The sequence below is a fragment of the Anolis sagrei genome, chromosome 6 (genome assembly GCF_037176765.1).
Source record: "Anolis sagrei isolate rAnoSag1 chromosome 6, rAnoSag1.mat, whole genome shotgun sequence".
In the NCBI taxonomy this organism is placed as follows: Eukaryota; Metazoa; Chordata; class Lepidosauria; order Squamata; family Dactyloidae; genus Anolis; species Anolis sagrei.
In genome coordinates, this window is record NC_090026.1 from 73,080,471 (window position 1) to 73,103,062 (window position 22,592).

A 22,592-nucleotide genomic window follows, 5' to 3' on the forward strand; every position below is an offset into this window, starting at 1 on the left:
AGGCACCATGATCTAGACACTATACTTCTTTTGATGCAGCACAAAATCCCATTGGCTTCTTCAGCTGCTGCATCATACTGTTGGCTCATGTTCAACTTGTGGTCCACAAAGACTCCAAGATCTTTTTCACATGGACTGTTGCCAAACCAGGCATCACCCATCCTGTATCTTTGCATTTCATTTTTTTCTGCCTAAATGTAGTATCTTACATTTGTCCTTGTTGAAATTCAATTTGGTAATTTTGGCCCAGCTTTCTAATCTGCTAAAGTCATTTTGAATTCTGATCCTGTCCTCTGGATTATTAGCTATCCCACTTAATTTAGTGTCATCTACAAACTTGATAAGCACACCCTCTAAACCTTCTTTCAAGTCATTAATAAATATGTTGAACAATACTGGGCCCAGGACCAAACCCTGCGGCACTCCACTAGTCCACTAGTCACTTCTTTCCAGGATGAAGTTGAACTAATTATTAACCAATTATTACTGTTATTGTTATTGTTACTGTTATTTTATTTGTTTACTACCTGTCCCCTGCCACGCGTTGCTGTGGCCCATTCTGGTGGTCATGGGGGTTCTGTGTGAGAGGTCTGGCCCAATTCTATTGTTGGTACGGTTCAGAATGCTCTGTGATTGTAGGTGAACTACAAATCCCAGCAACTACAACTCCCAGCTGTCAAGATTCTATTTTCCCCAAACTCCACCAGTGTTCACATTTTGCATATTGAGTATTCGTGTAGAGTTTGGTCCAGATCCATCCTTGTTTGAGTCCACAGTGATCTCTGGATATAGGTGAACTACAACTCCAAAATCAAAGGACACTGCCCACCAAACCCTTCCAGTATTTTCTGTTGGTCATGGGAGAGCTGTGTACCAGGTTTGGTTCAATTCCATCGTTGATGAGGTTCAGAATGCTCTTTGATTGTAGGTGAACCATAAATCCCAGCAACTACAACTCCCAAATGATAAAAGCATTTTTTTGAGTGAAGGACATACATTGGGTTGTTAGGTGTCTTGTGTCCAAAATTGGTGTCAATTCATCCAGTGGTTTTTGAGTTCTGTTAATCCCACAAGCGAACATTACATTTTTATTTATTCGTCCATTGTTATCTACTTGCCCAGCAAATCAAAATTTCTCAATCTTTGAGCCAGCTTTGGTTTAAATAAACCAGTTTAGTAGAATAATAAAAGAAGTTAGTTTTAAATGGCAACCCTCAGGTGGTTCTTCATTTGACCAACTTGTCAGATTGTTGTTTTTAGAGGCTACTTATTTTCCTGAATGTTTGTCATCATAACCACAATATTTTGCAAGACATTTTGCTTATACTGGAATCATTATAACTAGCTCCATGGGAAAGCATGTAAAATGAAGCCTACGGAGGACCAAGGTATTTTTCCTCAATTACTCAAGAGTTTGGGTCAATATTTGGTTTCACATTTGGAATTCTTGAGGCAGCAGAATCAAGTGCAGGAATTCAGCAATGGGAAACACGAGGGAAAAGCGCAGCCCAGACCCACTTTTTCCTCCTTTATTTTCTCACTCTCTATAGAAGGAAAATCAGAAGAATACCTCAACAAGACTAGTTATGCCCTTATAAAGCAGAGTATGGGGAGGCAGTTAAACCAAACATCTATTGAGATACCAGATTAATTTTTATCATTCTGATTTTCAAAACAAATCTCTGAGAGATCTGATCAACTGGGTTAATTGATTCTTCTGTAAGATGAGAATCACACAATTACAACTAAAATTAACATTGCCAACCTTTGCGCAGCTGCAATCATTTACTCTAAATCATCAACAAAACTATATTTTGATGTTTAATTTGGGTTGCCGTAAGATTTTTCACATTTGTATTACACGTTATTCTAGATTACTAACTGAGTCTAGCTATTAAAGCAGCTCCACTGGTTTCCAATAAGTTTGCAAACCCAATTCAAAGTGCAGGCTATCACCTATAAAGCCTTATACGCTTTGGGTCCAACCCATCTTCGAGACTGTATCTCCTTCTATAAACTGGTGTAACCTTTGAGATCTGCCAGGGAGGTCCTTCTCTTGGTCCCACCACCATCTAGGGACCATCTGTTGCTAGGGACGAGAGGGCCTTCTCGGTGGTGGCCCCCCCGGCTCTGGAATACTCTCCCTAGAGAGATTAGATTAGCCCCCACTCTCCAAGCCCTTTTGAGCTTGTTTAAAAATATGGCTTTTTAGACAGGCCTTTGACCTTGTGTAATCAATGGTCAGATTTGAGGGTTTAGCAACTGCTTCACTCCAGCACTTTGATTTATTAACTGTAGATAAGCATCCCTATTCCCACGTTCTACTGCGTTTTATGAAGTTACAATTTCATCAGATGGGGTTTTATGTGTGTTTGTTGTTTTTAGACGTATGTTGTCATTTTATATGCTTATGTATTGTTTGTTTTGTTTTATATGCAGCACTTCGAAGTGCTTCTGGGAGACACTCCCGAGTCCCTTCAGGGAGATGGTGGCAGGGTATTATTATTATTATTATTATTATTATTATTATTATCATCATCTTATGACACATTGTATTTTTTACCTTTACATAGTATCTTTATATTTTATGCTGTATACTTTCTTATCCTTTAAAAAGGCATTTTCGTTTTACATTTTCAGGTCCAATTATAATATAATTGGAACTCGAGTTTACACTAAGACCAGACCAGTGATTTTGAATTATTTTAAAGAAAAACACCAGAGTAAAACAAGCCATTGGCCTGGGATTCAAAGCATACCTAAGCAATGAGACCACATATCCCTGTAACTAGAAAAGTAAACTGCTACACTATAAAAGAAATGAAGTCGCTCTTCATCATATAGACATCACATGGCTTAGTTATGCCTTGGTTATTTGCAAATAAGAATTAATTAAAAGCATAGTTGATTACTTCCAAACAGGACATGTTACTCAATCTCAGGACTCAGAAAATAACAGTCCTTAAGATGACAGGACCAACTAGCGAGGAAACTGGGGGAGGAATTTCAGTTAAATCATCCCACCCTTTATCTTTTTCTTTCTCCTTGATATTTACTTCTGCTATTTCCTTCCAGATAAGTCCTCAAGATAAAGCTCATTGAAGGCAAAACTGCTGTGTTTAGCAGGAAGTACAACGCTTTAAGGAGTGATGAATAGGAGGGAGAGCTTAGAGACATGCCAAACATGTGCATCTGCCTACACTGGTGCCAAAAAGTGATTAGGAACCATAAATGCTGCTTTGTTACCTAATCTCAGAACGACAATAAACTGTCATTCTGAGCCAACCACATCTTCAGTGAACAAAATACCTTTAATAGACTGAGCTAAATGCCGTTGGTTAAAGTTGCCTGTTTGGCATCTTCTCTTAACAAAACCTTGTTCCCATTGGATATAAGATTGAAATTCATTACTAATGGTCATTTTACATGATATATCAACTGTACTCCCCCTTTATTTTCAAAGGAAAGGGGGAAAATACATTTGTAAAATACATTTGAAGGTATAATTGCCTTTGAAGAAAACTGAGCATTAAAACCATGCCTAAATCCAGCTACTTATCTAGGCCACAGTATTTCCAAGTAATCATCCCATTGTTGGGATGTCCTCCCACCATTGAGGTGGCTCAGGCCATCCCTGTGGGGACACAATGTGGACCAGAACCACAGTTTTGGATGGGGGTTCCAACCCAAATTATTGGGCTGTGTAAAACCACCCTCTGTGAACTTTCATTCATATGATTGCCATAAGTCAAAGTCAACTTTATGACAAATAACAACAACAAATTCAACTAGAGTAGACTCACTGAAGCCACATCTACACTTACAATTTAATGCAGTTCAAATCTAGCTTCAAACTACAGTGGCCAGACAACAAACTCCCACAAAAGTACACAAAAGAAAGACCTTAATGCGCATCAGTGCTCTGTAATTTGCAGAGCACTGATGTCACCGAGTCTCAGACTGGTTCCAGAATTTCCTATGTAAACATTTGCACAGAGAAACACTGTTTAGGTTTGAAACAGCTTTAAATGGTCAGTGTGGGTGCTAAATAGTAGGTCAACACATATATAAATACCAAAGCTTCCTTGGATCTCTTTAGCTGAGGCCAACAACTTGATTTAAACCTTGGTGTGCCCATTTAAAATACTATTCTGTATACATTTTATCTCTACAGGCCTATTCAAGGCAGAGCTTAAGGAAGAAATAATAATAGCAAGGAATGATAAATTTATCCCCAGAAAAGTGAACCCCTTTTTCTTTATCAAAGATTTTTAAATATATATCCTGAAGTAAGAACGCATTACCACTCTTGAAATTTCAAGCCATTCCAATCTCTACAATCTGAATATTCAAACGCCAGGACTATGGCACATGATCAGTTAAGGAAGCATCTAGCTTACAGATATTCTACAAAAGGAATTTCACATACTAAAAATGGTAAGATTTCATTTTGATGTCAAGAATTATATTTTGTTCGGTTATCTACTAGTCAAAGAAGAAGAATCTCTTTTGAAGACTCATTGTATCATTTGAAGAAACTACTGCCTGCAGCATCACAATCTTTCTGTACAACAATCTCACTTCCTACTACTGGTATATATAAAAATGTCTATAAGAATACACAACCAGAATAGTCAGTGTAAAAAAGCTAACTTTTCAAGGCAGTAATTCTTTCATTCTGCACACAAAATGAATGAGATTCAATGGCAAAATGAAGCATGCAAGGGTGTTCTTTAGCTAGTGCTGGAGAGACACTTCTCTCCATCCCCGTTGCGGTTGCGTATGCTGACAGATGCTTTTTGAAGGCCAAGTTCAGCTCTTTACCATTTCAAACATGAGTGGTATGCAATGAATTTCACTATTCCAGTTCTCACTGGAAGTTGTTAAGGCTGCTAAAATATATTCCATCCGGCAGAACCAGACCTATTGCATTTCATATAGCGAACCTCTCTCTTATATTTCACAATGAAAACATCTGCTATCAAGATGATGGGTTACTGAGTAGTTTCCAAGAAAGAGCAGAAGACATAGACAACCAGACCAAACATATGCACTGCTCAATGAAGCATATGAGACAGGCATGCCCCATTAGCCACTATGTCCAAATTATCATTGGTAAGGAAAACATTGGACGGCATGTGGAAGCAGCTCATTAATTTGACATTTGAAATTACTCTGCGCAAGCATCTGCAGTTATTAAGGCCAACTCACACCGCCAACCTACTCAACTGTTGCAAAATTCAAACAGAGATAATTACTATTGCTTAGGAATTGTCATGATTATAAAACAATGTAAAGCTAGATTTCAAGTCTCAGTGGAGATACTCCACAGGGCCAACCCTACCAAACAGGCGGAATGAAGCAACTGCCTCAGACAATAACTGATGAAGAAGCAATGGGGAGTAGGGATGTGCTTGTTGAAATAAAGCTCAAAAAGGTTTAACCTATTTTAATGTTTTACCACTGCCGAGTTGTGGATGTCTGCCATGCAGTTGTCTTAACATGCCCTTTGTATTTGCAAAATGCATGCCAGCTCTGATGTTCTTATCTTGAAGACCAACAACTTCATTAGTGTGGGTACCCACTTCACTAATGTCAACCACAACAACTTCACACAATCACAATGTTCACACAATGTTACCACCAGGTGGGTAATCTTCCAGTGATGGGACTCTCTGTACTTATCTATGATGGCCCTTGGATGGCCGATATGCAGTCGCTAGTGCCATACCCAAAGTTTTGATAGAACCTGATAGAACTTGTTGTCTATTGGTGTAGAACTGAAAGGCCTGAGTTGAACTTCATATCACAGTTGAATACATTTTTTTAGGAGTATCACATGTATATCCAAGTGAAATTCTACACAGGTTCTCCAAATAGACATGCACAAAAGGGTACCCTTGTACATATGTGCATTTATTCCTTTATTTCATTCCTTATTTATTTATTTATTTATTTAAAACTCCCTATCTTCTCAACCTCCATAGAGGGACTCAGACCGGCTTACAGCAAGGATTCAATGCTAATAGAACAATCTAAAAACATCATATAATAACGAGTTAAACTACATATTGATTAAAATTACAAATAAGCCAAATCGCCAAGATAAAATCGTGTCCAACTCAGTCCGTATGTGTGGTCAATAACTTTGTTCTGTAGCAGGCTTCAACCATTACTCTGGGAATGCTTCCTTCCATAGCCAGGATTTCACCAGCCTCCTGAAGGACAGGAGGGAGAGGGCAGATCTGATCTCAATCGGGAGAGAGTTCCATAACCGAGAAGCCACCACGGAAAAGGCCCTGTCTCTAATTCCCACCAGACGCGATTGCGAAAGTGGCGGGACTGAGAGCAGGGCCCCACCAGAAGATCTTAATTGTCTTGGTGGTTCATACGGGGGAATACAGTTAAACTGGGCCGGAACCATATAGAGTTTTGTAGGTTAAAACCAACAAGTTGAATTGTGCTCGGATGCTAATTGGCAGCCAGTGGAACTGGCGCAACAAAGGAGTTGTGCGCTCCCTGTACCCCACTCCTGTTAGTAATCTGGCTGCCGAATGTTGGACTAATTGCAGCTTCCGGGCAGTCTTCAGAGGCAACCCCACGGAGAGAGCGTTCCAATAGTCAATACAGGATGTAACCAGAGCGTGGACCACCGTGGCCAAGTCAGACTTCTCAAGGTACGGGCGCAGCTGGCGCACAAACTTTAATTGTGCAAAAGCTCTCCCGGCCACTGCCGAGACCTGGGGTTCCAGGCTCAGCTATGAGTCCAGGATCACACCAAAGCTGCTTGCTGAATGTTTAACTCAAAAAGCCACCCATCTCAAAGGAATTGTGGGCAATTACCTGGATGAATCCCTAATAACTACCAAGGACTGGATGGCCATTTGTCAGGGGTGATTTGAATGCAATATTCCTGCTTCTTGGCAGGGGGTTGGACTGGATGGCCCATGAGGTCTCTTCCAACTCTTTGATTCTATGATTCTATGACTGTCTCTTGAGAACTATCTCTTCTTTACCTCAGTTCTGCTTTTTTTGTTTAAAAAAAAAGGCATTGCAGATTCTGCAGACCTAATAACAGAGACAGTACGTTAAGAATATAGTATTATCTTGTCATGTCAAGTCAGCCAAATGTTAATTTGTAATCAATGGGAAACCAGTATGGGCCTACAAGACGGACCCACAATAAGATTTATGGCTTTGGGGGTTGGGGAGAAAACTCTTATTAAATACTATTTGGTCATTTGCAGTTTCCAGGAAATATCAACGTTTACCCCACTCCACCACATCCAAAAAAGAACACAATTACTTTAATGCCACAATACAGTCTCTACATGAAAACCAAGCAACCTCAGACTTGTCAACCAATGCCAATTCGATGCCATTCCCAAACCACAGGAAGAGAAGATCTTTCTGCAACAACAAATAATGAATGATTGAAACTGAGATAATTTACAACTCTCTGGCCTTGAAAGAGAACGCTGTTGCACTGAAATCGCTGGTAGTGCCAAAAGTAGTCTTTGCTACTTCCTTTAATTGGTTATACAACAAAGACTGCTGTGCCAACGCTATTTCTCGAAACACACAACCATGCAGTCTGCCTCTTGGACGGCTTAATTGAAAATGGTATTGGCAAGAGATATTAAGGACAGACAATGTTCCTTTAATGCATTAATCCAGAATAGTGAAACTGAACCTCTGCCACGGCTTTAGGAGTAAGGGATGTGGTATACTCAGATGTAGCTGAATGAAAACGCACAGCCTTCCCACCCACCAAAAACATGACAGATGAAAGGAAACACACTCCTGGTCACAAATTATAAACACAGTATCCATGCCAAGTTGGGTTTGTACTGTTGTGTTGTGGTTGTGGTAGAGACAAACAGCCACTTCTCATCGTTCTAATCTGCAGCCTCCATTAGTTTTGGGGATTTAGAGAAGACTGACATAGCCCATTCCTCCAAGAGAGGCTTTCCCCATGTTACTGGCTCAGAGTCAGTATCCCTCAGCCAGCATGGTGTAATCCAAAAGGTAACATTTCCGATTTCAGGGTGGCTCTATTCCAAACCAATTTCCCATCAATGAATTGTGGATGGCAACACAGAGAAGCCAATCTATTCGACAGCTCCCATATGTGTACCTCTAGAAGGAACAGACATTCTCTTAAGGCCTGGAATCACCAAACTGGACATTTCCCATGTTAATAATAATAATAATAATAATAATCTTTATTTAATACCCCGCCACCATCTCCCCAATGGGGACTCGGGGCAGCTTACATGAGGCCAAGGCCAACAGCATATTACAATAAAATAAAACCAAAACACAATAACAACACAGTAAAATACATACAGCATATGAGTACAAAAAACAATAAAGCAAAATCATACACCATAAAATAACAATGAGCGGGCCACATGTACAAGATAAAAAACTAAAATACTAAAAATACTAAAATCAGGATGAGACAGAGATGGAACAGAGAAACTCATAAAGGAACGTGGTCATAAATATAGACCTTCATACAGGTGGGGAAATATACTCTGGGGACAAAAACCGTTGAGGGGGAACAATTGTGTATGATAGTATGGCTACTCTCCAAAAGCGCATCGGAAAAGCCAAGTTTTGAGATCCCTCTTGAAAGTTTCTAAGGTGAGGGCCTTCCTAATCTCATCGGGCAATGCGTTCCAGAGTCGGGGGGCCACAGAGGAGAAGGCTCTCTCTCTTGTGCTTACAAGACGAGCCTGTGACAATGGCAAGGGCGAAAGGAGAGCCTCCCCCGAGGATTTAAGAGCTCGGGCTGGTTCATGGAGAGAGATCCAGTCATGAAGGTAGGCGGGTCCCAAACTAGTGGGACCGGAAGACAAACGACAGCCAGTGAAGCTCCTTAAACAGGGGAGTTGACCTTTCCCTGTGATGTGATGTTCCTAATCACAATGTATCAATTTGGTTCTAGATCAAAACTCCATTGCCAAAAGAACACATCACAGCCTGGCACACCTCAGATGGCCACAGGTGTTGGATGTACACAATGGCTGGGGAGAATAGAAGTGGTAGTCCAACACATTGGAGGGTGAGACTGGACAAGGTGAAAATATCACACTAGTATCATCAGTGGTTATTAGCTACAAACACTAGTACAGTTGTTCACCTGCCTATCACACCTCCCAAATAATGATCCCTGGTCACTTAACATCTGATATGACCACTAAGAAGACCTTGCAAGTGTACATCTTTGTGCAATTTTGTTTGTAAAGAAAAATTATTGAATTTTCATTGCAACTTTTCTAGATTCTAATGCTCTTATTACACAATGGACATCCCTGTTCTTCTATAGCAGGGGTCCTCAAACTTTTTAAACAGAGGGACGGGTCACAGTCCCTCAAACTGTTGGAGGGCAGGATTATAATTTTTAAAAAACATGAATCAATTCCTATGCACACTGCACATATCTTATTGGTAGTGCAAAAAACACTTTAAAACAATACAATAATTAAAATGAAGAGCAATTTTAACAAATATAAACTTATTAGTATTTCAATAGGAAGTGTGGGCCTGCTTTTGGCTGATGAGATAAGATTGTTGTTGTTGTTGTTGTTGTGTGCTTTCAAGTCATTTCAGAGTTAGGATGACCCTTGAGCGAGGGCTGAGTAAATGACCTTGGAAGGCCATATCCGGCCCCCGGGCCTTAGTTTGAGGACCCCTGTTCTATAGAATCAAACAGAGACAAAGCTGGGAAACTTATTTCTTCACATTTCTGTTTATATATGTATGTGCCTTTCCATTACCTGTCAACTTCATGAATTTCAAAGGGTTTACTTAGTCAAAGAATGCTCAGAGGTGGTTTTAGCCAGTGTATAGCACCTGGCGTTCATTGATAATGTCCCATCTGAGCATTCACCAGATTTGACCCTGCTTGACTCCCAAGATCAGATGAGATCTCATGGCTTTAGGGCACATGTATGAAAGTTAAGGCTCATGGGCCAATTCCAGCCCTCCATGTCAAAGGAAATTTAGCATAATGCCAAGTTTTTAACTTTGTTTGTGTTTTCTTAAAATAAATTATAACTGTACCCTCAATTTGCTTCTAACACGATAAATAAATGTGTGCAAGAATGCCTTTCTTGCACTACAACAAGGATGGAAAGACTGCAGTCCTTTGATTTTGTTGATAGCCTACAACTCCTACCATCACAAGGCAGTACAAACAATGGTGAAATGTTAGGGAAGTTAACAGTTCAACATATGGAGAGAATAGGTGTACATGCTGTATTGTGAGTCATCACTCTAAACCAGGTCCCTCCAAGGTCATTTACCCAGCCCTCACTCAGGGTCAATCTAAGTCTGAAATGACTTGAAAACACATAACAACAACAATCCTATCTCATCAGCCAAAAGCAGGCCCATAGCTTCCCATTGAAATACTAGTAAGTTTATATTTGTTAAAATTGTTCTTCATTTTAATAATTGTATTGTTTTTAAGTGTCTGGTACTACAAATAAGATATGTGCAATGTGCATAGGAATTCATTCATGGGTTTTGTTTTGTTTTTTTTCAAATTATAATCTGGCCCTCCAACAATTTGAGGAACTGTGACCTGGCCCTCTGTTTAAAAAGTTTGAAGACCCCTGCTCTAAACACCCATACAAATATTCTTACGATTCTAAGACACAAGCATATCTTCGGCCCTTTCTACACTGCCATATAAAATCCAGATTATCTTCTTTGAACTTGATTATATGGCAGTGTAGACTCAGATAATCCAGTTCAAAGCGGATAATGTGGATTATCTGCTTTGATAATCTGGATTATATCTCAGTGTAGAAGAGGCCCTAGAATCACCAGTGCCTTTTTCTGTTGCTGGTACTGAAATGAGTGTGCCTTTCAGTTGATGGTGTCTTAGAATTGAAGAAATATGGTATATGCAGCTGCTGCAGAATCAACTGGAGAATGCTGCCAGAAAAAGAGGAGGAAAAACGAAATTGCCACAGCCATTCATCCTAATAACCAATAAGTCAGCTAGACAGCACACTCCCCTCAGTCACATGAGAGAGAGAGTGGATGAATGTCTTTGGGGAGTTCCAACTCTAAACATTTTCTCTCATCCTCACAAAAGACAACTGTAGGCATTTTAGAATACCATTCAATCAATAGCACTCAAGGCCCGTTCAAATTTAATTTGAGCCAGCACTCCCTAAGGGGGAAGGCCTAGAATTTGTCTCTATGTGAATCAATCAGAAAGAAAGGAAGAAAACCGAAGATTTGCGACAGACATTCTTAACATGTCATGTAAATGTTTGCCTGTAAATCTTAAGGATTTAGCCATCGTCATCTCCGAAGAAAGTTTGTTCACAGATGTGCATGATGTCCTGTGGAACATGCCTGTAGGGCTAAATCAAACAGGTTTAAGGGTAGGTTTCCATTAAACATTAGGAGGTGCTTCTTGCTCAGCTTGGCAAAAGAACCAGTTACTCAAAAGGATGAAGGGGAGGTCTCCTTACCTGGAAATCTTCTTGTAGAGCAGTGGTTCCCAACCTTTTGACCAGGGACCACTTTGACCAGGGACCACTCTTCAATATTAGTAACAAAAGGATTACGAATGAGTTTTTGGTCAACTTTAGATGTGGTTTGGTTATTTGGCGTGCTGTTTCAGAAAACTGCATTGGATAGACCACCTCAGCTCTAGTTTCTGATACAGAACATATGCCATCCAGTAGTCACCATGTGCTCACCCACAGAAAACCATATTTAATAATCTAGAGCTGACATGGTAGTAGTAATCTATGTTCAGTAGTCAGCCTCTCCCCTCCCAACATCCCCGTTGCCTCGGCACTATAAGAGGGTTTCACGAGACCAGACGCTCTTGTTTCCGTGTGGTTTCGAGGCAACGGTGTAGTAATGACGAGGCTGCAGACCATATTTTCATTCTTGCAGACCACTGGTGGTTCACGGACCACAGGCTGGGAACCACTGTTGTAGAGGCTAGACAACCATCTACAATGGATAATTCAGTTTTGGGATTCTTACGAGAAGCACACAGTGGGATAAGATAGCCCTACAAGGCCAGCTCCAACTCCAATTTGCCTTTAAAATTCTAGACTTCTGAGAATATACAGAGCATCTCTACGGCCCCTTCCACACAGCTGTAATACAATCCACGTTGAACCGGATTATATGGCAGTGTGGACTCAGATAACCCAATTCAAAGAGATATTGTGGATTATCAACCTTGATATTCTGGGTTATATGGCGGTGTGGAAGGGCCCTAGCATAGCAGGGAGCCAACACAACTCTGTTAAAAGGCTGAAATATAAATGAGATATGGCACTGTAGTGTTGTAGTGGTTTGAGCATTAAACTATAGACCTGAAATAGATTCCCCACTTGGCCATGAAAACTCACTGAGCAATCCTGGGCGAGTCACACTCTCTCAGCTTCAGAAAACCTATGACAGGGTTGCGTTAAGGTTGCCATTCATTGGAAACAATTTGAAGGCACACAACTCTCACCAAGCCTTTCAGTAAGAGAAGTGACCGAGAAACATACCTTAGTGGAGGGGGGGGGGGGGAATCAACAACTTGGCTCAACCCCTAATGGGACATTAGGCATAAGAAACAGTCCAAATACCACAAGCACATGGAATTATCAAGTTGGAAGAGACCACAAGGGTAATCCAGTCCAACCCCCTGTTATACAGGAAATATTAATTATTATTATTATTAATTTATTATTTTATTATTATTAAGTTTATTTGTATACCACCCCCTCACCCTGAAGGAACTCGGGGTGGCTTACAATAATCAAAGATACAGGAAATAATATAAACAATTTGCCTCCATATAATTAAAAAACCACAATTGTATAAACATTAATAAATGACAGTTTAAAAGCTATCCGTCCTCTAAAAACAATAGAAATATAAACACCATTTTAAACCAGTCAGTTCCTGTTATCAAGATATTCAGCATTATGATTAGCATTCTGATGGTCATTCAAGTCATGTCCATCAAAGCACTCCAGACAGATGGTCATACAGCCTCTGTTGAAAAACCTCCACAGATAGAGACTCCACTACTGTTGGACTGCTTACAGTCAGAAAGTTATTCTTAATATTGAGCTGAAATCTCCTTTCCTGACATTCATGGACCCTTCCAGACAGGCCCTATATCCCAGGATCTAATAGCAGGTTTTCTGTTTATCCCAGATTATCTGACAGTATGGACTCATATAATCCAGTTTAAAGATGAAAACCTGGGATCAGATCCTGGAATATAGGGCCTGTCTAGAAGGGCCCTGAATCCATTGTTCTGGGTCCCTAGTCTTGAAAGCAAAAGTAAACAATTATCCTCAATGCAACTATCTTGTCACCTCTTAATCTTCTCTTTCCATATGAAACATATCTAGAACCTTATGCCCTGTAGGGTTTGGCTTCTAGACTTTCACTCATGTTAGTCGCCCTCCTCTGGACATGTACCAGATTGTGAATGAATTGAATTGTGGTACCTAGAACTGACCAGTATTTCAGACTATATACTGACTAGTATTTCAGATCTGACCAATCGCAAAGTATGACTTCCCTATGAGACTGTACTCCTATTGATACAGCCTAGAATAGAATCTGTTGATTCATGTTCAGCTGGCGTCTGCTAAGACTCCAAGATCTGGATTGCTGTGAGTTTTCCGGGCTGTATGTCCATGTTCCAGAAGCATTCTCTGTTAACGTTTCGCTCCTATCTATGGCAGGCATCCTCAGAGGTTGTGAGGTCTATTGGAAACTAGGCAAGTGAGGTTTATATATCTGTGAAATATCCAGGGTGGGAGAAAGACCTCTTGTCTGCTTGAGGCAAGTGTGAATGTTGCAATTGGCCACATTGATTAACACTGAATGGCCTTGCAGCTTCAAAGCCTGGCTGGTTGCTGTTTGGGGGATCCTTTGTTGGGAGGTGTTAGCTGTTGGTTCATCAGGAGCTCTGCTATGGCTGATTTCTCTGGCTGATCAACCTGATCACAGCATATTATTTGAGAACACAGAAATGCTGGACCACTCTAACAACGACCATGTCAGGCTTCACAGAGAAGCCAATAAAATCCACAAGCATGTGGACAATTTCAACAGAAAGGAGAAAACCATGAAAATGAACAAAATCAGGTTACCAGTATTTAAAAAACCCTCAAAGATAGGACAGTAAATAAAGAGCAACACTCAAAAAGCAGGGGAATTCCAGACACAAATCAATCAAGGCCAGCTAACACCTCCCAACAAAGGATCCCCCAAACAGCAACCAACCAGTCTTTGAAGCTGCAGGGCCATTCAATGCTAATCAAGGTGGCCAATCACAACATTCACACAGGCCTCAAGCAGACAAGAGTTGGGTTGTTGTGAATTTTCCAGGCTGTATGATCATGTTCCAAAAGCATTCTCCCCTGACGTTTCACCTGCATCTATGGCAAGCATCCTCAGAGGTTGTGAGGTTTGTTGGAATCTAGGCAAGTGGGGTTTATATATCTGTGGAATGTCCAGAGTGGGAGAAAGAACCCCTGTCTTTTTGAGGCAGGTGTGAATGTTGCAATTGGTCACCTTCATTAGCATTGAAAAGTTTTGCAGCTTCAAGGCTTGGCTGCTTCCTGCCTGGGGGAATCCTTTGTTGGGAGGTAATTAGCTGTCCCTGATTGGTTCATAGAATCATAGAGTTGGAAGAGACCTCATGGGCCATCCAGTCCAACCCCCTGCCAAGAAGCAGGAAAATTGCATTCAAAGCAGATGGCCATCCAGCCTCTGTTTAAAAACTTCCAAAGAAGGAGCCTCCACCACACTCCGGGGCAGAGAGTTCCACTGCTGAACAGCTCTCACAGTCAGGAAGTTCTTCCTAATGTTCAGATGGCATCTCCTTTCCTGTAGTTTGAAGCTATTGTTCTGCATCCTATTCTCCAGGGCAGCAGAAAACAAGCTTGCTCCCTCCTCGCTGTGACTTCCTCTCACGTATTTATACATGGCTATCATGTCTCCTCTCAGCCTTCTCTTCTTCAGGCTAAACATGCCCAACTCTTTAAGCCACTCCTCATAGGGCTTGTTCTCCAGACCCTTGATCGTTTTAGTCACCCTCCTTGTATGGAAGTCCCCTGTTTTTGAGTGCTCCTCTTTATTTACTGTCCTAATTTTAGAGCTTTTTAAAATACTGGTAGCCAGATTTTGTTCATGTTCATGGTTTCTTTCTTTCTGCTGAAATTGTCCATATGCTTGTGGATTTCAATGGCTTCTCTGTGTAGCCTGACATGGTGGTTGTTAGAGTGGTCCAGCATTTCTGTGTTCTCAAGAGTTCTTTCTCCCACCCTGGACATTATTCCACAGATATATAAACCTCCCTTGTCTAGTTTCCAACAGACCTCACAACCTCTGAGGATGCCTGCCATAGATGTGGGGGAAATATCAGGAGAGAATGCTTCTGGAATATGGCCAGACATCCCAGAAAACTCACAGCAACCTAGTGATTGCAGCCATGGAAGCCTTCCTTTACCGCCCAATGAGGTCAGATTGGATGGCCTTTGGGGCTCCTTTCCAACTGGATGGCCATCTATTGGGAGGACTTTGATGGTGTCTGCAAAAAGTGGTTGGGCTGGATGGCCTACAGGGCCCCTTTAACTACCATGGCTCAATGCTGTGGAATAATTCCATGGTGTAGACCAGGTAGGGGCAGACTTGAGCCCTCCAGGGGTTTTGGATTCCAACTCCCACAATTCCTAACAGCCTTCCTAACAGCCTTTTGGGGTTGGAGTTGTTTTTGTCAGTGTGTTTTTCAGTGTTTTTATGAGTGATGGTCACTCATTGGCCTGATAGGTGTCATGTGTCCAAATTTGGTGTCAATTCGCCCAGTGGTTTTTGAGTTATGTTAATCCCACGAACATTACATTTTTATTTATATAGATTTACTAGCCATCCCCTGCCATGTGTTGCTGTGGCCTACTCTGGTGGTCATGGGGGTTCTGTGTGGGAGGTTTGGCCCAATTCTATGGTTGGTGGGGTTTAGAATGCTCTGTGATTGTAGGTGAACTACAAATCCCAGCAACCACAACTCCCAAATGTCAAGATTCTATTTCCCCAAACTCCACCAGTGTTCACATTTGGGCATATGGATTATTTGTGCCAAGTTTGGTCCAGATCCATCATTGTTTGAGTCCACAGTGCTCTCGGGATGTAGGTGAACTACAACTCCAAAACCAAAGAACACTGCCCACCAAACCCTTCCAGTATTTTCTGTTGGTCATGGGAGAACTGTGTACCAAATTTGGTTCAATTCCATCACTGCTGGAGTTCAAAATGCTCTTTGATTGTAGGTGAATTATAAATCCCAGCAACTACAACTCCCAAATGACAAAATCAATTTTTTTGAGTGAAGGACATACATTGGGTTGTTAGGTGTCTTATGTCCAAATTTGGTGTCAATCTGTCCAGTGGTTTTTGAGTTCTGTTAGTCCCACAAACGAACATTACCTTTTTATTTATATAGATTTATTTACGCTATTTCTATCCTGCTCCTATCAGCCCAAAGGCGACTCAGTGCGGCGTACAGAGTTGCACAATTCGATGCCATATATAAAATACATACATTGATAAAAAGCAGAAAAAGAAATGTACTGTCGAAGGATTTCATGGCCGGAATGACTAGGTTGTAGGTTTTTTCAGGCTATATAGCCATATACATATACATATACATATACATATATATATATACACACTAGCTGTCCCCTGCCACGCGTTGCTGTGGCCACATGGGGGTTCTGTGTAGGAGGTTTGGCCCAATTCTATCATTGGTGGGGTTCAGAATGCTCTGTGATTGTAGGTGAACTATAAATCCCAGCAAGTATAACTCGCAAATGTCAAGGTCTATTTTCCCCAAACTCCATCTGTGCTCATATTTAGGCGTATTGAGTGCTTGTGCCAAGTTTAGTCCAGATCCATCACTGTTTGAGTCCACAGTGATCTCTAGATGTAGGTGAACTACAACTCCCAAACTCAAGGTCAATGCCCACCAAACCCTTCCAGTATTTTCTGTTGGTCATGGGAGTTCTGTGTGCCAAGTTTGGTACAATTCCATTGTCGACGGAGTTCAGAATGCTCTTTGATTATAGGTGAACTATAAATCCCAGCAACTACAACTCCCAAATGAGAAAATAATAATTTTTGAGTGATGGTCACTCCTTGTGTTGTGAGACGTTTTGTTGCCAAATTTGGTGTGATTTCGTTCATTGTTTCTTTTGTTTTTAAGGTACTCATTATGCACAGAGTATTTATATATATATATAGATATATATAGCCATATATATATATGGCCATATAGCCAAAAAAAACCTACAACAACCCAGAAAAAGAAACATTACAGTACATTTAATCAATAAATCAGGGCCAGCTAACACCTTCCAACAAAGGTGTTCCCCTGGCAGCAATCAGCCGGGCTTTGAAGCTGCAAGGCCATTTGATGCTAATCAAAGTGGCCAATTGCAACATTCAAGCAGAGGAGAGTTCTTTCTCCCACCCAGGGCTTTCCACAGATATATAAACCTCACTTGCCTCAGAGGCCTCACAACCTCTGAGGTTGTCTGCCATAGATGTGAGCGAAACGTCAGGAGAGAATGCTTCTGGAACATGGCCAGAAAACTCACAGCAACGCAGTGATTGTGGCCATGGAAGCTTTCAGCAACACATGACTCCAAGATCCCTTGGACTGTGATCTGAGCCATTACATGTCTATTGGCTAAGTGTAGCACAGCATGCAAGAAAACCCTTGAAGTTGGGATGGAGAAGGAAGCAGGAGGGAAGCTGGAAGCGAGGGCCAGAAGATGAGGGCGCTCCCTCTCACTCCCACCGGGAAGCCCGGCCTTGGGAAGCAGGCTCAATGCCTCCTTCTGGGGTCCAAGGAAGGAAAGGGAGGGCGACGCTGCGACTCACCATCTCGTGCTATCGTAGTAATGCTCCAGCACGGAGTAGCCGAAGAAAGAGTTGTTGGGTCCCTGGAAGATCACGGGGCGCTCCAGGTCGATGTTGTAGGAGGAGACGGACGCCACGGAGAACAGCCAGAGCAGCCCCTTCAAGCCCCGCCGGAGCCGCCCCGCCATCATGCTCCCCGGCGCAAAGGGGGCTCCCCACGTCCCTCCTCTTCAGTCCTCTTCCCTCCTCCGGGGTCCCGGTCTCAGTTCAGATGCGGAAGAAGCCCCCCAAAGCACGCCTCCGCCCGCGAGAGACGCAACTGTAGGGCAGGCTTCCCGGGTAGAGTCCGATGCCGCAGAGAGACCCCTGCCGCCGCTATGAGAAGCGCCAGAGCACGCAGCCGGGCTCACTTTGGGACTCTCCTGGCTCTGCCCCGCTGAGACTTTCCGCTCCCCTCCCACCACCCAGCCTGGCCTCGCAGCCAAAGCCGGCCCCGCAGCGCCCTCTACCGGCCGCTCTTAGATTCTCTCTGGACCAGAGGCGAACTGCAGGCCAGGGCTGGAATTGGATCAGAGCTGGTTTGGGTTTGGTTTAGACCAGGGGTCCTTAAACCATTTAAACCAAACTTTTTAAACAGAGGGCCAGGTCACAGTCCCTCAAACTGTTGGAGGGCCGGATTATAATTTGAAAAAAGCATGAATGAATTCCTATGCACGCTGCATATATTTTATTTGTAGTGGAAACGGCACTTAAAAACAGTACAATAATTAAAATGCAGTACAATTTTAACAAGTGTAAACTGACTAGTATTTCAGTGGGAAGTGTGGGCCTACTTTTTTTTTTTTTGGTCGTGTCAGGAGCAACCGCTTCTATTGTGAGAGAATTGGCCATCTGCAAAGACGTTGTCCAGGGTTCTCTCATGTCCCCGCATGAGGAGCTGGAGCTAATAGAGGGAGCTCATCCGCCTCTCCCCGGATTCGAACCTGCGACCTGTCGGTCTTCAGTCCTGCCGGTACAGTGCTTTAACCCACTGTGCCACTGGGGGCTCCTTTTGGCTGATGAGATAGGATTGTTGTTGTTGTTATTGTGTGTTTCATAGAATCATAGAATCAAAGAGTTGGAAGAGACGTCATGGGCCATCCAGTCCAACCCCCTGCCAAGAAGCAGGAATATTGCATTCAAATCACCCCTGACAGATGGCCATCCAGCCTCTGTTTAAAAGCTTCCAAAGAAGGAGCTTCCACCACACTCCGGGGCAGAGAGTTCCACTGCTGAACGGCTCTCACAGTCAGGAAGTTCTTCCTCATGTTCAGATGGAATCTCCTCAGATGGAATTTCAAGTAGTTTCAGACTTAGGTTGACCCTGAGCGAGGGCCGGGTAAATGACCTTGGAGGGCCGTAGTTTGAGGACCCCTGATTTAAACAGAGCGCCAGGTCACAGTCCCTCAAACTGCTGGAAGGCCGGATTATAATGTGAAAAAAAAATGAATGAATTCCTATGCACACTGCACATATCTTATTTGTAGTGCAAAAAATACTTCAAAACAATACAATAATTAAAATGAAGAACAATTTTAACAAATATAAACTTACTAGGCGTCCCCTGCCATGCGTTGCTGTGGCCCACATGGGGGTTCTGTATGGGAGGTTTGGCCCAATTCTATCGTCGGTGGGGTTCAGAATGCTCTGTGATTGTAGGTGAATTACAACTCCCAAATGTCAAGATTCTATTTTCCCTAAACTCCACCAGAGTTCACATTTGGGCATATAGAGTATTTGTGTGGAGTTTTGTCCAGATCCATCATTATTTGAGTCCACAGTGCTCTCAGGAAGTAGGTGAACTACAACTCCAAAACCAAAGGACACTGCCCACCAAACCCTTCCAGTATTTTCTGTTCGTCATGGGAGAACTGTGTGTCAAGTTTGGTTCAATTCCATCATTGGTGGAGTCCAGAATGCTCTTTGATTATAGGTGAACTATAACAAAGATTAGCTCAAAGCCAAACTTAAAAACTCTGGCATAGACACTGCGATCTGGGAAGCCCTGGCCCTTGAGCGCTCCAGCTGGAGGTCAGCTGTGACCGGCAGTGCTGCAGAATTTGAAGAGGCACGAATGGAGGGCGAAAGAGAAATGTGCCAAGAGGAAGGCCCATCAAGCCAACCCCGACCAGGGCCACCTTCCACCTGGAAACTAATGCCCTCACTGCGTGAGAAGATGCAGATCAAGAATAGGGCTCCACAGTGACCTACGGACCTACTGCCAGTACACTGATCTTGTAAGACTATCCTACTCGGACAACGAAGGATTGCCTAACTAAGTAAGTAAGGGCTCAGATATCCCAGGGTTGACACTCAGCCAGATCGGGTGAGATTCATTTCTTGGGTCTGAACGCAGCTTTCCCAGCTCAAGTTGACTACACAACTCTTGAACTTTGGTATAATTAACACGTATGGTATTTAAGAAGCAGGACTATAGATTAAGTTGGAGCTGGAAGAACTCCAATTGGTTTTAGAAAATGACTGTTTCTCAGATAATAAAATTCCTATTGGTTTTGAAGTCGTTTTTCAGTCATGGACCTCAGCATAGTACTTTCCTCATACAATCATTAGTGGATTCCATTGTTTCGATGCCCCAAACCTGGTGAAATAAGCTTCTTTCTCCAGGGAAATGAACTCATTTATCCTGAACTCATAAACCTTTAAGTGCTGTTCCTTGTTTTCCACTTGAGCTTATTGACATCAGTCATGTACCTGCATGAGCCCCAAACTGTAATAACAATCAAAAAGATCAACATGAGTCATAGGCCAAGAAACTTTAGCTATTATTCGTGAAAATCATCCTCTTTTACAGTCTTGCACTGCACTTCCTCAACCTTGAGCTCTAAGTTCTTAAATCCCAGATTTAAGTTGTCCAATTCCATGTCTGACATTTTTTCACGCATTGTAAACTAAGCCTGCAACTACTTAAATGCAAAAACTTAATAATTTGTTCAGTCAAGTGTCTTCAATAGAGTTCACACAGATTTTACAGACTCTGCGGCATTATTTTAAATTAAAAATCAAAATAGTACCCATCGTGAGATAGAACAAAAAGTTATTTACATCCAGGAATTTTCTCCAACTGCTGTTCATTGCTCTGTATGGCTTCTGAGATTTCACAGCCATTGATGACAAGTAGGCCTGTGATATTTACTTGTGTTTGGTTCCAGGACCCTCTATGATATCAAAAGCCATGGGTACTCTAGTCCCATTTTATGCAATGGTGTTATAAAATAATTTCCTGTATATAAAATGAAAAAATCAAGGCGTGCTTTTTAGATGTTTAAAAAATATTTTCAAGCTGTGGGTGGTTGAATTTCTGGATGCAGAATTCATGGATATGGAAGGATATAAAAAGATATAAAAAGTTCTCAATAAGTTTCAGAAACCAACAATCTATTTATATATTTGTATCTATCTATATCCATAATAAAAGTGAAAATGTGTATGTCTGTTTGTGGCTGGGATGCCCACTTCCACAAACAGATTTAACCCACAATGCTGAGGAGCCACCAAAAGCCCTCTCTTCAATGACATTTCAGATCATAGCGAGCACCATGAACATGTAGCCCAACCCCTTCCAATGTCCTCCCCAACACCATACTCCACACCACCCAAGGAATGCTTCCATTCAGTGACAATTTTATCCTAGATTTTATGTGTTTCCTGCACCACAGACATCCCAGTGTTTCTTACTCTCTACATTGGTGTAGAGAGTACACAATTTGTATGATCCCGTCCACTGCCTCTCCGCTGACCCTTTCCTACTCTTTCCAATTCTGCCTGCATAACAACAGAGCAGACTAATCAGCAACTAAACATACTAGAGGGGTCTGGGAGTATGACTCCACATGACAGAAGTTGTAGTTCACCCTACATCAAGTCAGAGCACTGTGACCCCCACTGACAATAGACCTGGACCACATTTGGTACACAGAACCCCCATGACCAAACAAAGATACTGCAAAAGTTTTGGGGGAATTCACCTTGATTTGTAGCCATTGTAGTTACTGGGATTAATGGTTCACCTGCAATCAAAGAGCACCTGGACCCCACCAATGACGGTCCTGGACCTCACTTGGCACACAGAACCCTCATGATCAACCAAAAATACAGGAGGGCTTTGGGGAAAATTAATCTTGATTTATAAGAATTATAGTTCACTCACATCCAGAGAGCACTGTGAATGCAAACAACGATGGATCTGCATACCTGATATGCCAAAATGTAGGGAAGAATTGGCATTGACATTCGTTAGTTGTAGGTACTGGGATTTATAGTTCAACTGCAATCGAAGAGCACTCAGCACCTCACCGATTATGGACCTGGACCTATGATGGACCAGACCTAACTTGGCACACAGAACCCCCATGACCAACTGAATGTACTAGAGCAGGGGTCCTCAAACTACGGCCCAGGGGCCGAATACGGCCCTCCAAGGTCATTTACCCTGCCCTCACTCAGGGTCAACCTAAGTCTGAAATGACTTGAAAGCACACAACAACAACAATCCTATCTCATCAGCCAAAAGCAGGCCCACTCTTCCCAATGAAATACTAATAAGTTTATATTTGTTTAAATTGTTCTTCATTTTAATTATTGTATTGTTCTAAAGTGTTTTTTGCACTACAAAT

At 42.1% G+C, this 22,592-nt stretch overlaps 1 protein-coding gene across 1 annotated transcript in view; it reads right to left on the minus strand.

The window, feature by feature from the left end:
• The window catches only part of ITGA9 (integrin subunit alpha 9), a 313,194-nt gene extending 294,845 nt beyond the window's left edge, over nucleotides 1-18,349 (minus strand). Inside the window, exon 1 of the mRNA XM_067470189.1 lies at nucleotides 17,941-18,349. Coding sequence (XP_067326290.1) covers nucleotides 17,941-18,110 — 170 coding nt within the window. The 5' untranslated portion in view covers nucleotides 18,111-18,349. The remainder of the gene's footprint in view (nucleotides 1-17,940) is intronic.
• Nucleotides 18,350-22,592: the final 4,243 nt, after the last annotated feature.